Source organism: Diorhabda carinulata, chromosome 2, assembly GCF_026250575.1.
Source record: "Diorhabda carinulata isolate Delta chromosome 2, icDioCari1.1, whole genome shotgun sequence".
Classification (NCBI taxonomy): domain Eukaryota; kingdom Metazoa; phylum Arthropoda; class Insecta; order Coleoptera; family Chrysomelidae; genus Diorhabda; species Diorhabda carinulata.
The window spans coordinates 4,652,418-4,669,488 of NC_079461.1; the positions used below are offsets into that span (position 1 = coordinate 4,652,418).

The following is a 17,071-nucleotide window of genomic DNA, read 5'->3' on the forward strand; positions in this document are numbered from 1 at the left end:
CAATTCTGTATTCCGTTTTGTAGCTCTCCTTTTGTGTTAGCCCGAAGTAATAAATCGTCCGCACACATCGTTTTCTTCTAAATAATTTTTAGGAAAGTCTATCTATCTATTTTCTTTTGTTTCTTTTTTCTAGAATTTTGTAGAATTTCATTTAGGTATATAAATGCATTGTGTAAACGCAGTTCAGTCAGTTTCAAATAAATAGTCGTAGTATGTTGGTACAGGGTTTATGAATAATTAATCCTTCAACTTGCAACAATAGAATGTCGATTTTCAATAATGAAATATCGATTCATTGTCCGAGGAATCGATTCTTCGATTATTCGATTTGATCGCCATGTCAGTGTGGTCTAGATCGCCAAGAGTGCAGCCATTAATCAATATTTCAATATCATTTTAGTTACCTTCATTAATTTTAGTAGTTTATAGTTGGATCATTTTATTATAAAAATTGTTGAATATTACTTCAAGTGATTAAGCGATTATACGAGTTATCAGTCAAATATAATATCGAATCGTACCAGAGATGATTCACATCTGGTGTACTTAGTAAATAACAAAGAAGAAATTTATATTTAAATATCACGTTTCAGAATATGATTAACGAAAATTTTACTTTATTTACTTAATAATATAACCTCATTTTTTTCGTATTCTGTTACTTTGAAATTATTTAAATTCTGGCATTTTTTAAACTATATCAACTTTAGATGAATCATTTTCTGCGAAACGTCATTACGTTCAGCTCAACAAGACAAATTGAACGAACTGATTTGTATGTAAACGAAATTATATCTATTTTCATTTTTTCTTATATAAGTTGATTGTACATCGATTTTGAATTTGCGAAATTTCAATTTTCATACTGAAATAACGGAAGGATGAACTTCAATGACTTGTCTGGTATTTCTACGAGGGTTATTCAGAAACTAGGATTCTAAGTCACCAAACAATTAAAATTAGACAGTGACGTATGTGTGTCCATTTCCTCGTCGTTATCAAAACAGACAGAAACGTTCACTACTTCCTAACTATCCTTCGTATCTTCATTCTCAAAAGCTTCCAAGTTTCAAAACTATTATATTATCAGTTTTGTTGCTCATATTATCTTTAAATTCATAAATTATCTTTGTAGTAACTACTTTACTTGATGTTTGTATATGTATACTCACCCCGCGATCCCCCCCGATTCCATGTGGTTAGCCAAGGTAACGTCGTCGCTCCAGACGTCGAACTGCCATTTCCGTAGACCCAGGACGCCACACAATACGTTCCCTGTGTGAATTCCGATTCGCATGTCGACGTTGAAACCTGTCGCTTCACGTACAAACCTGAAAATAATTTACACGAAAATTCTATTGCAATAATTGTGACTTTGAACGTATGAAGTTCGTCCAGATTTGATTTGTTTAAAAACAAAAAAATGGTGAAGGTCAAGGTCAGCGATGTGGGAAGAAAGTAATCTAAAAAATAGACCAACAACTTCTTAATCGTGTAAATGCTTACAAACGTTGAGATACGTGGCAGTACTTTGTAGAAGATTGATTAATAGTGATAATACGTTTTTAATTTATTTTTATTACAATAATTCAATTTATTTCAAGCACACCTTCTGTATTAACAAATTATAGGCAATTAGCTTTGCACGGAAATCTAGGCAACCAGCATTACATAATGTACGTTTCTATTTATAGTTATTTAGATATGGGGCTTCGTTTTTTGTTCAAAACATCCTGTATTTTAGAAGATAGCGATATTTTATTAAAGTACTTCGGTTTGAATCTTCACATATTATCCTCATGATTTTCTTTGTAAAATATTGATATTTATCTATAAATCCCCTTATATAACTATGGCTGGCAACCAGCATTACTCTAAGTATAGAAATAGGTATATTCAAGGATGAACTTGTTCATTACTTATTTTATTAATCGCTTTCGATTTTGCAATTTTTTTATTAAACTTTTACTATAATTAGCTTAACTTTTGAAAAAATAGCACTAACAAGGATTGTCGTGAATGTTCGGTAAAGTTTTAACTCAATTTAGCGTAGAAACACTGATTACGGTGAATGTAACTTGCCACCATTTAAATGCAGGCTCGTAAACTTTTATTCGGAATTGTAAAAAAGAAGACGTGATTTATATTGTGAAAGAATAGTTTGGGGTATTTTAACTAATAAATTTATTGTTTCTTAGAGTTTTTTATATGATTTTGTTGATAAATCGTCTTTTTTTTGGAAATTAGTTGTTAAAACAGGTAAAAATATTGACGTTTCGACCCATTCCGTTCCTGTATACATAATAGATGTTTTCACATCTTTATGAATAACACACGTAATAATAATTTTAAATTTATAAATAATGGGATGAACCTTGTATATTGAAGTTCGTGGGATTTGCTATTATTATTTTGAACGACAGACTCTCATAATAAGGCACAAATGATTACATTTTTATTACTTGTACATGGAAATTCTGATAAGATGAACAACTCATATTTTCGAAGTTAATTAGAAAATTTATGGACTTTTTTGTTTTTCAAATAAATATCTAAGTAGGTATGTCTATTTCTTTTATCTTAATCTCATGAAAGTTGCTATAAGTTCAAATGCAACATCGATGTTATTCGTCTGACAATTGACTTCTAAATGACCTTCAGAAATGTTTGATATCGATATATTGATATATAAGTACTTTTGCTGACATAATTGTATAATAAAAAAGCTCTACTACAAGAATTTAGATATTGATGATGAGATGATTCAATTGTACATGCGCTTTTTTTCATTTTTTTCTAAAAGAAAAACGTTGATGTAGGTTCCAAAGATAGAGATACTTCTTTTAGCGAAAAAAAAAGAAGAGACATTTGTATAACGCGCTAAATTTTCCATGGCACACTATACAAAAATAATATTTAACCAAGGATGACTTAATAATCTTTCTAATCACGTGATAAAAAACAGGGCGATCTTTGAAAATTGAAGAAATTCAAAATTTTCACTATTATTATTTCGAACGACTTACTAATAAAAAAGATACATCTAATAATTGTACATTATATTACTTGTATATTGTAATTTCGTAAATAATTCATTTTCTGGCCAATAAATAACACGAAAACCATATATTCCTGGATGCCCTGGATTTTTTTCGAAGAAGTTTTTTTCGGAAAGTACATACAATAATGAACAATTAAAAAAATTGAATATAATAATTTTAACAATTTTTACAAATTATTGAAAATGTTGTAGGATTATTATTAGGTTAATTTAGATTAGGTTAGTATCCCATCTTTTCAAGCTTCAAGCTTTTTTCGTTAAGTAGCGTAGATTAGGATTCTCTTTCTTCAAACTTAGAATTCCCTTTATGTTTTCTTTGTAACGTTGCGTGAGGTTAGGTTAGGTTAGTTTAGAATTTCTTTGCTTCAAACTTCATACTTGTTATGAAACTTTGCGTGAGGTTAGGTTAGGTTAGTTTAGAATTTCTTTGCTTCAAACTTCATACTTGTTTTGAAATGTTGCGTGGGATTAGGTTAGGTTAATAATAGTAATAATACGATTAATAATATGATTTTGATTTTTTTCAAACAAAAACGTTTTGAAATTTTTGGTTTTTAAACTTATAAAATATTATATGTGCCGAAAACAAACAAAATGAAACAAAATATTGAAAATACTACTTCTTTGACTTTTTATAACTAAAAATAGGTTGAAAACAAAATTTACTAAATATAAATATTATCTTAATATCATGAAAGTTGCTATAATAAGTTCGCATGCAGTTTCGACGTGATTTCGTCTGATAATTGACTTCTAAATGAACTTTGAACATTTTAGAATGGTATCAATATATGGAAGCCTTTGCTACTTGATAAGACTTTATGTATAATCGGTAAATATAAGACGGCGGAGTAAAGTTATGGTAAACTGTTAAAAAGAGTGATATTTACCTTATTGCTTCTATCATTTGTAATCCCATATTTACACAATTGTAGGCGTGGTTGGGTCTCGAAACCGGCAGTCCGGAAACGCAATAATAACAATCCCCTAGAATTTTGATTCTCATGCATTGATTCTCCTACAACAAAACAAATCTATTGTCATAAGATCATCGATCTTTATACTTTCCTTTTATACAAACAAATCTGTTTTCTGACGTCACAAATTACACGACAAGTTGCACCGAACACACTGTTTACTACACCAACACTCACGATTACACTTTCTGACGCCTGTTTCGATACGCGTTTCCAAACGCGCGTCAGACAGTGTAATTGTGAGTGTTGGTTGGGCAGTTAACAAAAATTTTGTGGCACAAGAAGAAACAATTAGATACTATACATCATACAGTTCTTCTGTATATATAACATTGAGAATTTAATAATTTTTACAACTAATTAGCTAACCCGGCAAATTTCTTACTGCTCCAATCGATAAATGAAAGATCAAAACTTTTGTATAAAATAAACTCAAAATAAATAAAAGGTTTCAATTTAATACTGGCCGACATACACAGTTGTGATACAGTCTGTAATCGATCGACATATTAGCTGGTTGTCAAATGTCAAATATTATTCGTTCAGAAATTTAATTTGTACCGCAACTTGAGGTTCATCAATCTACATACAGTTGGTTGTCAAATGTCAGATATTATGGTTGCGTTCAGAAATTTAATTTGTGACACAACTTAAGATTCATCGATCTACATACAGTTGGTTGTCAAATGTCAAATCGAGTTTTAGCGAGAGTAATGAACAGCACAATACATTTATATATATTGATAGATTTTTCGTTTGAAATGCACCTAAGAGAGTAGTGTGAATAGTAATAATTTGAAATAGGTTTTGAAAAAGGACATACTTAAGAGTCCGAATATAATACATAAGGATATAATTAATGATTCAATACTTTTTTATAATAATTTTATTAAGCTAGTGAGTAAAAACTGGGATAATCTAAACAAACCCCGCAAAGTGTCTGTCAAGATATTTTGAAAAAATCAATGATTAAACGTCTAAGAAGTAAACCCGTTTGAACTGGTTTGGGCACATATAAAGGAAGAATTTTCATCTTTCTAATAGAAGAAACCTGTAGATTACGATTGCTCCATAATTTTATTACTCTCTCATTCCTAAAAATAAACATAACTCAGTGAAAAAAAGCGTTTATTGGTGTTTAAATTTAGCTTTTTCAAGAATTCTACCACGATACACATGGCAACAATGTTTCCCACTTAATCGTTGTAGTTTATTCATTTGCAGGGATCGCTATATATCGTGAATAAAATTCAAATACTGGTTTAATTGATCGTAAATTGGGTCAAGCGGTGTATATCTTCTCGTTACATAAATGGGATTCGATCGCTTAAAAGAGCATCACGACGAACGCAGTACCAATAAAAACAAAGCTTTAATTCCCGCTAGGCGATAGAAAATAAATTTTTGCAAGGTTTTAATACAGACGATTTAATTGAAAATGCGTTTTTTTCGTTTTAGTTTAAAAGAAAAACGTTGATGAAAGTTTCAACGTTAGAGATACTTTTTTACCAAAAAAGAAGATTAGACATTTGTGTAGCGCGCTAAAATTTCCATAGCACACTTTATAATAATAATATTTAATAGTTCTTCTATGAAATACAGGGCGATCCTTGTAGATTGAACAATATTTTCATAGAGGTATCGTTAACGCCAAATGTTTCATATTCCCATTAAGTGTGTTTGATAATGTACTTTGGATAATTTATCCCGAATTCCTATTTCACACTGAATCGGTCTGAAATTATCGTCGCTCAAATGAAATGAACACGAAATTTCCAAACGATCGCTCGCAAAGGGAAAGAGGCCATTTTATTGATGGAAATCTCTCAAGCGAAACTTATGAAATATTTATAAAATCTAAACGAGAGTATAACAAAAAGGACCACCCTATTATTACCCTCTGTATGAATAGAAAAGAGTTTTTGTTCTTACAAATTTGCAAGGGAGCTTTAGAAATTACATTAATCGTGTAAAACATATTGATGATACTATCGATTCTTCTTTTTTATCCACGAATATATACCCGCTAGTTTTTTCTTCTTTTTCTTTCCATAAGTTTTTTTTTCGGCGGTTTATTTCTTCTTCTTTTTTACGCGTCTCTCAAGAAACCTTTATGGAAAACAATAATCGATTGTTCTTGAATGATAGTTGTAAGCGAACTTTTACTGAAAGTAAATATTATGACAAGTTCAACATTGAAATGTGAGTATGTCTGTAAGTGGTATCCATTAACCAAGTCTCTGAGGAGTAAATAAACAACATTTTCGACTAAAAATAAATCATACCAAATCTGAAGCCGAGTCAAGTTGAAATATTCGTTTGCGGGTCAGCTGCGAATCGATTAGACACGATATTCGAAAAAAAAAAAGTCTGCTACTCAGTGGCGGGGTGCCCAGCTATGACATTATCAATATCCCAAAAAATTTTCAACCTATGAAGTATCATTAGTCAAGTTGTGTCCAAAAATGGAACAGAATGGAAGCCGTTTACAGTGACTTATGTTTCTGACTACTCCAGAAAACAAACTTTGGTCCTTTTCTGTGATCCTACATCCAAAAAAGATTCCATGGAGTGGATTAAAAAAACAAGTTGCGGTTGCTTCATGTCAATTCTCCATTTCCAAGGTTACTGTGCACGAATTTGGCTTCACAGAGACTGTACACCCACCACATAGTCCTGATATGACCCCATCCGACTATTTTTTCCGCGAAATTGAAGGGCGAGTTAAGGGGTTAAAGATTTAATAACGATGATGAAAATAAACAGGGGGTGTACGCAAAGTTTGATATTCTAAAGATGCATTATAGATCAATCGGTTTGGTTGAAACATTTCAATGTCACACGTGAATTTGAGTTTATTTGGGGTTCTTTCTAACAAATCTTTTGATTGTCGTGGGTTGAGTCTGATACATGGTTAAAAGTTATAGTTATTAGCAATTTCACGTATTAATATTTGTAAAAAAAGTTCGATTTTTATGGTTGTGCTGTTATAAATAGGGTTAGTATTTGTATCAGGTTGTTATAGTTCAATAATCTAAGGACCCATTATCTTGGACTATCAAATATATAAGAAATAGTTCATTTTGATACACCAGGATACAATTTATTAATCATCAAGAAGCATCATCAAATTTATTAGATAATCTCAATAAAAAAAAGGTTACAAAGATGGAAAGTAGAAGCGAATGAGACAAAATTAAGGTAATATCCTTCAAGAGCAATACAATCATTTCAACTCTTTTCCCTAACTTCTCGGGACCGCGCTTGTAGAAGGATTTGTCTTTTGCCTCAAAATAGGCTTCAATTTCAGCAATTGCTTCTTCATTTTAGCTGAATCTTACCGGTGAGAATTTTTTTGAGATCAGCGAATAGCCAGTAGTCACTGGGGAACAGATCTGGACTATACGGCGGATGAGGAAGCAATCCGAAGTGTAATTCTTCAATTTAACTATCGACTTGAGAATCGGTGCATTGTTTTGATGAAACCGTGATTTTTTCTTCGATATTTAGGGCCCTTTTTTCTCGATTTAGTCAAAATACTGAAACCATAACCTTCCCAGCTGACTGTTGTGTCTTTGGACGTGATTCACCGGTTGCAGTCCACTCAGATGATGATCGTTATGATTCCGGAGTGAAGTGATGGATCCATGTTTCATCCATTGCCACATACCGACCAAAAAAATTTGATTTATTACGTGTAAATATGACCAAACACTGCTCCTAATCATCAACGTTGTTATTTTTGATCGACTGTGAGTAAAAGCGGTACTCACTGTACAAAAAAAGCTTTCTCACGCCATCTGTGCGTTAGTCACATGAATTATCGAATGATGTAATATATTTACCAAGAGAAAACTCAAATTGCAACAAATTATCATCCGAAATCAAGCTTCTTATATACAAAACCATATTAAAACCTATATGGACCTATGGCATCCAGCTATGGGGTTTAGCAAGTAATTGAAATCTAGAGATCCTACAGCGTTTCCAAAACAAATTATTAAGGACTATATTAACCAATATATGGTACGCCCCTTATAGAATAATAGAGAGAGACTCTCGAAAGCTTCCAGTTTCAAATGAGAATTCAACGAATACATCCATACAATGTATGAAGAAAGATTAAGTATTAACTACCTAACCTAACCTAACCTAACCTAACCTAACCTAACCTAACCTAACCAACCGATTTACCATATTCTAAACGTTTTTGTGTAAACTTTTATAGTAGTTAGTAAATTTACAAACTGTATTTTATTTATTTTAGTTATTTCTCTCGCCTCGTACTCGATTCGAACCTTTCTTAGTTTCTTTTTGTTCGTTCTTAAACAAGAATGTACTTATATAATAAAAGCTTTCAACCAAACTCACATGAGCTATTTGATCGAATCTACCGAAGAGTTCGTTGAGTGTTTTGACCAAATCGGAGGCGGACAATTGTTCCGACAAAGGAGTGAAGTTTACAATGTCCGCATACAATATAGAGACGTTATTGTGACGTTGCACATACATCTCGTGGAAACTCCGATTCGATTGTTCCTGGCAAGCGTCGGCCATTTTCAACATTATACTGCGTTTGACCTGCAAACCAATAAAAGTTATTACAAACCGTGTTCGCCAAAATGATTATTAGTTTTAAAACAGATTATCGTACGTCACTGTACATCAGAGACAAATGAAATTTGATTGAGGTGTCAACTAGGTATTTTATATATGTCGTAGGCAAAATACGGCATTCTGCAGACACCACAAATCTCAAAGAGTTCCCTTCAAAATGAGAGAGATGAGACATATATTTCTATATTTTGAAATTTCGGTCATTTTGAACGCTTAGTTTTCGTTTGTTAATCGTATAATTGAAGTATGAGCTGCCATTGAATATTTTTTAAAGTATTTAAGGCACAATTAAACTCATTACGTAATTGTACGACTGACAAGATTACAACCGCATTGTCAAATGTCAAATTTTTTTGGACTACTACAAACGTAAGTTCACGAGTAAACTGTAAAATGTGAATATAACTAAAGGCGTGTTTACATGAAAAATGTTGAGGTAAATACACACTATATAGTTTAACAATATTTACTCAGTTAAATTGATAAGTGCTGACATCTTTAGGTCGAGTTCGGATACGTTTCCGACAGCTGTCTTATATAATTTGAATTTTTAGATGTTCGTTCGAGTATTGTAATGGATAAATTAATGATTTATAATAATTATGAATAGAAAAAGCTTGAAATCGATACTTTTCTTATTAATAATTCAAAATAATAGTCTTCAAAGTCACGTGACTGTTAGATTACGATTTGAATATTATAATTTGGTGTAGGTTTATAATGATTGTTGATCACGCTATGATCTAGTAGACGTTTAGAATTACGGTTCCATTGAAATATCCAATAATACGCAAAATTGGAAAATAATTTACCTAATTATGGTATAAAAAGTAACTTTTTCTGAATTGATTATATTTCGTTGAAAAACTATCGATTGTATTGCCACCATTTTAATTAGAATTAGTTGTCTCAATATAATATATATTAACGCCTATTATATGGTGTAATATGTTTAACGTAATGAGATCCCAGGTGGATTTTACGGTCTCATAACCGCCTCATGTTGCTGGTATTTCAATAAACAAAGACAAAGCTGGTTATAATCAATGTAGTTTCTGGGCTACTAACTTGATTCGCTGATTGAACAACGAAATAAAAGTTATTAATAAAATAATAATTAAAAACAAACAAAAAACCCGCTTACATGGATAACTACAATCAACTGAATCAATCTTATCAAATGATAAGGTATTTTAAAAAAATCAAAAGTGAAAAAACTACCGTGCTGATATTTCTACGTGTACAATATGCTGCTGAATTGGTTTGGTACTGTTTCAATGTATGTTTCTGGTTTTAAGTACCTAATCATTATTTTTTTAAAATACCTTATCATTGAATTTCCATCTTGTTTCAGTCTTTTCAGTTGATTTTTAATTGTAGTTATCCATGCAGGCATTCCTTGAATGAGTTTATGTCATGTGGTTGATTAAGCAATTTGTTTGGGTCAAGAGAACTAATAGCAAGTCCGGAGAGAGTCTTCACTCTGCTCAAAGCAACGTATGCTTGACTTTTTGCAACTAAGTTTCTACTTAAATCTACAACTGCTCGGTCTAAAGTTGTGCCCTGTAATTTATACACCGTCACTGGCCAGCACAAAATTAAGGGAAGCAGTCGTCGCTCGATCTTGTCTTTACCGCGTAAAGCATCAAATTCTGTAGCGGCTCTATCCGCACTCCAATACCAGGTCGGTTCCCTGTTATATTTGAGTCATCGAACTCCACAAATACTGCTTGTGGCAGTTCTCCCGGCTCCGACTGCTCTCTGCGTAGCGCTGGCCAATCTATACGTCGGATAACACCCATAGCACCGTTAACCAGCCCATGGTTAACGTCGATGTTCCGTCTTAGCATGGCTCGAGAGCCTACAACTAAATTGAGTTGGTTTGGTATACCACCTGTTTTATTGGGATCTTCAGGTAAGTATTCCTCTCGTGGAATATGTTTTAGGATCCAATGAGATGTCTACAGCACTAACGGTGTATACTTTTGTGAGCTTTTCTGACTCTTCTGTCATAGTCGCGTTATATGCATCAACCAGTCTAGTTGTTGGGAAAATTCTGACAGCTTCTCCATCGTCAAATGGCCCTATCAACGGTACTCTGCGGTTTTCTATGATAGATAACTGCTGCATTGTAAGTTATCCAACTTGAAGACTGTTTTAATATGTCCACAAAAGTTGTATTTTCAGCTTGCCTCATATTTTGGGGCAACTCACAATAATGAAGATATTTAAATCGCACAAGACAATTATAATTATAGTAACGACGTAGGTTCGTCCTCGTAGTAAATATATTAGTCTTAGATAACAATAAGTCACAACTATACCGCGTTTTAAAAACCTAGTGGTGCCATCTATCCGCACAGGTCTGAATTATTTTAATTAGCTATTTTTTATCGTTCCATTTAATATTAAAACTGCAAGTTATATACATATTTACAATCAGTGTTTAAAATCCTTCATTTTGATACCCAACTCGATATGCTTGGTAGTACAAAAAATTTTTTTACCTCACAACATGCCGTCCAAAATCCGCCATTTTGGTTTTTTTTTTAAATGTCTCCTATCTAAGAACACTTGGACTAATGAAACGAATCTAACGATACCTAAAATGTGAAAATCCGTTTAGCAGTTCTGGGGTAATAAAGAGTATTACATACATACAGGATACGCGTTAAAAACATAACCCTTCCTGGCAGTCGGGTAAAAACACCGATAGGAATCATTCCATCAATTTCATATGTCGAAAAAAATAAAAATTTTGTACATCGTTAAGAGATATTTCAAATAACTGAAAATAGTTTTCAATACATGTGACACTAGCGAAGGAAAAAAGGAAAAACTGGGTCCTGTACGTTCAGTTAGGTACGGACTATTCCACGAAAAATTTCAGTTCTTCCATCTTCCATCTAAAGATCAGTATCGTCTCCTCGAGATATTTTTACGATCCTAGATTTTCTACGTGTTTATCTACGATCTGAACACGCAGATATTTAGATATTTCTTGAACTACTTTCGGTCTTCGTTTTGGCTCATTCCTTATCGTATTCTCGCGAAATAGCGTTAATTCTAGTCGCATAGATTCTAGATTCGATTATCTTACTTTCCTTATCACGCAGTACTACAGCCCTCATCAACAATAGACCTCCTTTGTACATCCGTTTCTTCTCGTAGTGTCTTTTATACGTTGGATATGTCCAAACCATTGGTCACTTCAGAGCTTTGATGAAACAAACCTTTTCATCTTTATCGTACTCAGTCGATACGTTTCACCTCCATCTGAAGATGCTGGAACCTATTTTAACGCATGGTTGTGAGTGCTGACAACTAACAGATAGAATACAGACTAAGTACGGGCTCTGGTACGGACATGTGGTGAGGATGGAGCCGAACAGTTGGTCAAAGAAAGCAGAGGCGACCCTCAAGGATCTGGAAGGAAGGAATTGAACAAAAATTACCTTTGTGCCGTTAAAAATACGAACTCGGTCTTCGTTTTGGCTCATTCCTTATCGTATTCTCGCGAAATAGCGTTAATTCTAGTCGCATAGATTCTAGATTCGATTATCTTACTTTCCTTATCACGCAGTACTACAGCCCTCATCAACAATAGACCTCCTTTGTACATCCGTTTCTTCTCGTAGTGTCTTTTACACGTTGGATATGTCCAAACCATTGGTTTCTTCAGAGCTTTGATGAAACAAACCTTTTCATCTTTATCGTACTCAGTCGATACGTTTCACCTCCATCTGAAGATGCTGGAACCTATTTTAACGCATGGTTGTGAGTGCTGACAACTAACAGATAGAATACAGACTAAGTACGGGCTCTGGTACGGACATGTGGTGAGGATGGAGCCGAACAGTTGGTCAAAGAAAGCAGAGGCGACCCTCAAGGATCTGGAAGGAAGGAATTGAACAAAAATTACCTTTGTGCCGTTAAAAATACGAACTCGGTCTTCGTTTTGGCTCATTCCTTATCGTATTCTCGCGAAATAGCGTTAATTCTAGTCGCATAGATTCTAGATTCGATTATCTTACTTTCCTTATCACGCAGTACTACAGCCCTCATCAACAATAGACCTCCTTTGTACATCCGTTTCTTCTCGTAGTGTCTTTTACACGTTGGATATGTCCAAACCATTGGTTTCTTCAGAGCTTTGATGAAACAAACCTTTTCATCTTTATCGTACTCAGTCGGTACGTTTCACCTCCATCTGAAGATACTGGAACATATTTTAACGTAGACTAAGCAACTGCTCTGGTACGGACATGTGATGAGGATGGAGCCGAACAGTTGGTCAAAGAAAGCAGAGGCGACCCTCAAGGATATGGAAGGAAGGAATTGAACAAAATAAGAAAGACCAGAAAAACGAGTGGATAGTTATAGAAAAGTGTGGCGTACGAAATGATTGAAAATACTGGGATAATGAGTGTAAGAAGTTTGTTCTTTAGCAGACTCAGATTTGTCCTGAATTCAGCTTCTATTCGTTCCTTTAAGGATGTTCCAGATTTTTAAGTTATCTGAAGGCTGTTACTTCCTTAAACGTTTTGTTTTCTATTGCAACGTTTACTGTGCTGGAAGTTTTATCATCTGCTGTACTGCGTTTAGCTTTTATTACGAAGTTTCAAAATTTACCGTTAATTTTAGCTCATACCACACAAAGTATTTATTCACTTTGAGGTAATAACATCTGTCTACAATTCTCTTCGTAAAAGGCATTCTTTGTTGAATTCGTCGCTACATTTTATTGTTCATTCCTTTTCTAACAATTTCCGCACTTATTAATACATAAAGGAGATAAGAATTTCAATTAAATTTGAAGAGCGATCGGTTACCGCATAAATAAAACAAGTTGCAATACTGAAGATCACATCTGCAACTGACGAAACGATTATGATACGTTATCAGTGTAAGGGTTGTAAAACGATTCAGAAAATTTGAATATCGTCATGAGGGAACGGTTCTATTAAAAATTTAATAATGAGACCATCTTGCGGCGTCTTTACGACAAAAGTTATAAAATAGATCCGAGGGAAATTCCCGGCATTCCCGTGGGAATCGAGCGACGTATAAGGGCGGTTACATCCTTTATATTAAATGGGGAATAAGATACATAATGCTGAAACGATAGTGACATTGTCTATTTAATATCATCACGTAAAATGTAACAAACAAGATTGAATCGAGATTTCAAAAAAACCGAGGAAAAGTTATGTACATATTATCACCTCCGAACCAACTTACTTTATTAATTGCACTGGTTTATAGTACATATAATGAAGAAGAAATTTTAGCTGATAATATATGATATGGTATTTTCGAAAATATTATTAGAAAATTTTTATTAGTTCTAGTTTTGAGATTCAGCTAAGTAGGTGTAAAATGGGAAAAAACTTTTAATGCTGTTATCTGATGTGTAGACTTTGGAAAATGACATATTAGAAATCCTGGCAGTGCTTTTCCATGACATGCTCTTCATATTTTTTAATTTAAAAAAAAGGTCTTCTACAAATTCAATATTATTTCAATATTTATTGGTAATCACTAAAAATACCGGTTCTAATCTTTTCTTTAGTGAGCTTACGAAATTTTTGATTAAAGAATAGAATATTTTCTCTCAAACGTCAGTTTCTTCTTACCCAAAGCTCTACTTTTTCAAAGATATACGAAATGGAGTAGAATTCATACAGGGTAGTTAAAAAGTAGAGATGTGTCGATACCGATACCTAAAAAATCGATTCTCGATTCTCGATACCGATACCATCGATGTACAAAAAATTCTCTTACTACAAACATATTCATAATTTGTTTGAACAACCTACAAACCCATTTTAAAATATCTATGCCTATACAGGGATAAAAGAGGCAATGTAGCAAATAAAAAACAAACAATGGTTTAATAAACATTTATTCTGCTATTAAATTGGACCAACCCTTAAAGCAGCATTTTGATAACAATATAAACTGGATTAAAATAGCCAAAGACTCAAAATACTAAATATTACAAAGTAGTATTTCAGTCGAGGCGTACACAACATTTTTTAGACCACGCATAAAATACAAAACTGTTTCAATTACACTGAGGAAAGAAAATAAATAATAGAGTATTATAAACATTTTATTTATTGAACAATATAATGTACATAATGATATAATTCATTCATTGTTATTCATTAATCTAGACAAAAATTTAGGATTATGCAAAATCATCGAAGTGAAACTGTCAACTGTCAACATTGAAGTGGCTAGAGTCACATTTAAAGAAGTTGTCTACTCCAGAGCGTTCCGAAAGTGTTTTGTAGTACGGAACTGTCACTTTCACTACATGGAACACTCAAAACGCAACTTTCGGTATGTAAATGAATACAGAACGAACAACTTTCAGACAGCGTTGTCTAAAAAATAATTTCTCCGCCCATTTACTGATATCGATACGTTTTGCGATCGAGTATCGACACATTTTTGTATGACATCGTTGTACATTATTTGACAATTCTAACTTAAAGTAGGTAATTATACGTTTTTTATTGCACATAATTATTTAAATTAACTGCAAACGTAAAAAGTCTTGCCGTTCTAGCTGTACAACCATGCGCTCATGGTTGAGAATCATGGTGATATACAGAGTGTGTACATCTTCTATATCAAGGAAAAATAATGACCATGATAAACCGAAGATAAAATATTTTCATATCCGTTCCAAAATAATAACATTTCCGACGTAATAAACGACTGAAATCGTTTCTTCAAACTCTACGAAAACAAAACAATTTTCTTCGAAATTCGCTGATATCACACTTAAATTATTATTAATACTCCAATCATCAGTCTCTTCGTCCATTTCTAAATTAACTGGAGATATTGAACTCTCCCGCAAGCTCAATTTCGATCCTTCAGATTCCTCTGAATCTTCATCGGTTTCTATTTTCTCAACTTATTTTTACTTTTGTTTTGAATTAAGTTCCTTCAAACTACGTTTCAGTGCTTTGGGTCTGACTTTCTTTTCCTGTTTCAATCTATATCTTTCTTCTAATTCAATTTCTTCAGATGTATCTGATATATTGATATATCAGCGACAATAACGAAGCGGGATGATAATTTTTATATATTGGAATACTTGAAAGACTCAATTTTATTATACTCACCTCTGCTGCGATGTAAGCCGGAATAACACTCAATAGCAGTTGTTCTTGTTGTTCTTTTTCGCATTCCAGCTTCACTCTCGATTCTATACAGGTCCTTGTACCGACGAAAGTACGTCTATGCGCCTCTTCCGTCATATGTCTGTAGTAAACCCCAGTGCAGCTAGCTGATATCAGCATCACCGTTTCCGGTATCAACTGAAATATAAAATCAAAATAAAAAACATTCCTTCAATATTTAAATGCTGTGGATACAAAGTTTTTAAGTGGCTGGCTAGCTGCGGAATCTGGGATATTGATTATTTGATAAAAAAGAAGAACTGAAAAATTAGTTTTACTCAAATTTGATTTAATACTAACTTTGTTTTATTGATGTATGACATGTATGAACGTTCGGATTGTTGAAATGTCAATCAGAATCTTTTTATTTTCCATGATCGTTGTCATAATCTCTATGGTTAGAAAAAGGTTAACTTCACTTCGTTAGTTTGTCTATGATTAGTATAACATGTATGTAAGTTGCTCTATAATTTTTTAATAACGAAAAATATGTTTTTTGGACCAAAGGACACACTTCAAAAGACATGACAAAGGGATTAAGTAATATCGTTCATAAAGTACATTGAAAAATAAAAATCTCATAACAAAGCATGGGAAAATTTAATAAGGACTATATGAAATAAGTATTTGAAACATTTGGTGGAATTTTAATGAGCGAGATGCTAAATCGCCTACGAAATCTTCTAACGTACCTGCAAATAATTCTGTATGCCGTTGTCGTTAATCCTATAGGCTATCGAAGTGGCCAAATGAGCTACGGTCACAATAGTTGCCAAAGCTAATGACACTGCTCTCGATAGCGGAAACATGGTGTGGATGGCGATCAACAGCGCGAACAGAGGTAGCGGTGCATGTCTACCTGCTAAAAGGAGCATAGCCGCCGTTACCCCAGCTGTTAACAGTAAGGAAGACAGCAACGCCCACGCTTCCGATTCCAAAACAGGAGGAAAATGAGACGCTAGAAGTATAAAAATTAGTGCCGGCGTCAGAATTGACATCACTGTTATAGGTATGATGCTTTTATGTAGATCCTGAAAAGAATAAAAAAGAAATTGTCGAAATGAGCAACAAAGAAATAATAACAAGAAATATACTCAGTAACGTAGAAGCTTCAATACTCAGTATGAATTACTTAATTTTCGGTAATATTTGGTATATATTTTAGATAAATAGCTCATTCCATCAGGTAATCAATATCTTCTTGGGGTATCCGATTC

The 17,071-nt window shown here is 33.2% G+C and overlaps 1 protein-coding gene across 8 annotated transcripts in view; it reads right to left on the reverse strand.

Moving 5' to 3' along the window:
- Positions 1–17,071, reverse strand: part of LOC130890853 (adenylate cyclase type 2-like) — a 103,217-nt gene that overhangs the window by 30,388 nt on the left and 55,758 nt on the right. For 6 of the 8 annotated variants that reach the window (XM_057795231.1, XM_057795232.1, XM_057795238.1 and 3 more), the window contains exons 3-7: positions 16,547–16,885; positions 15,798–15,992; positions 8,410–8,619; positions 3,952–4,079; positions 1,173–1,331 (exon numbers count right to left, since the gene is read on the reverse strand). In XM_057795231.1, coding sequence (XP_057651214.1) covers positions 1,173–1,331; positions 3,952–4,079; positions 8,410–8,619; positions 15,798–15,992; positions 16,547–16,885 — 1,031 coding nt within the window. The remainder of the gene's footprint in view (positions 1–1,172; positions 1,332–3,951; positions 4,080–8,409; positions 8,620–15,797; positions 15,993–16,546; positions 16,886–17,071) is intronic. The other 2 variants (XM_057795237.1, XM_057795235.1) reach the window with 1 other exon arrangement.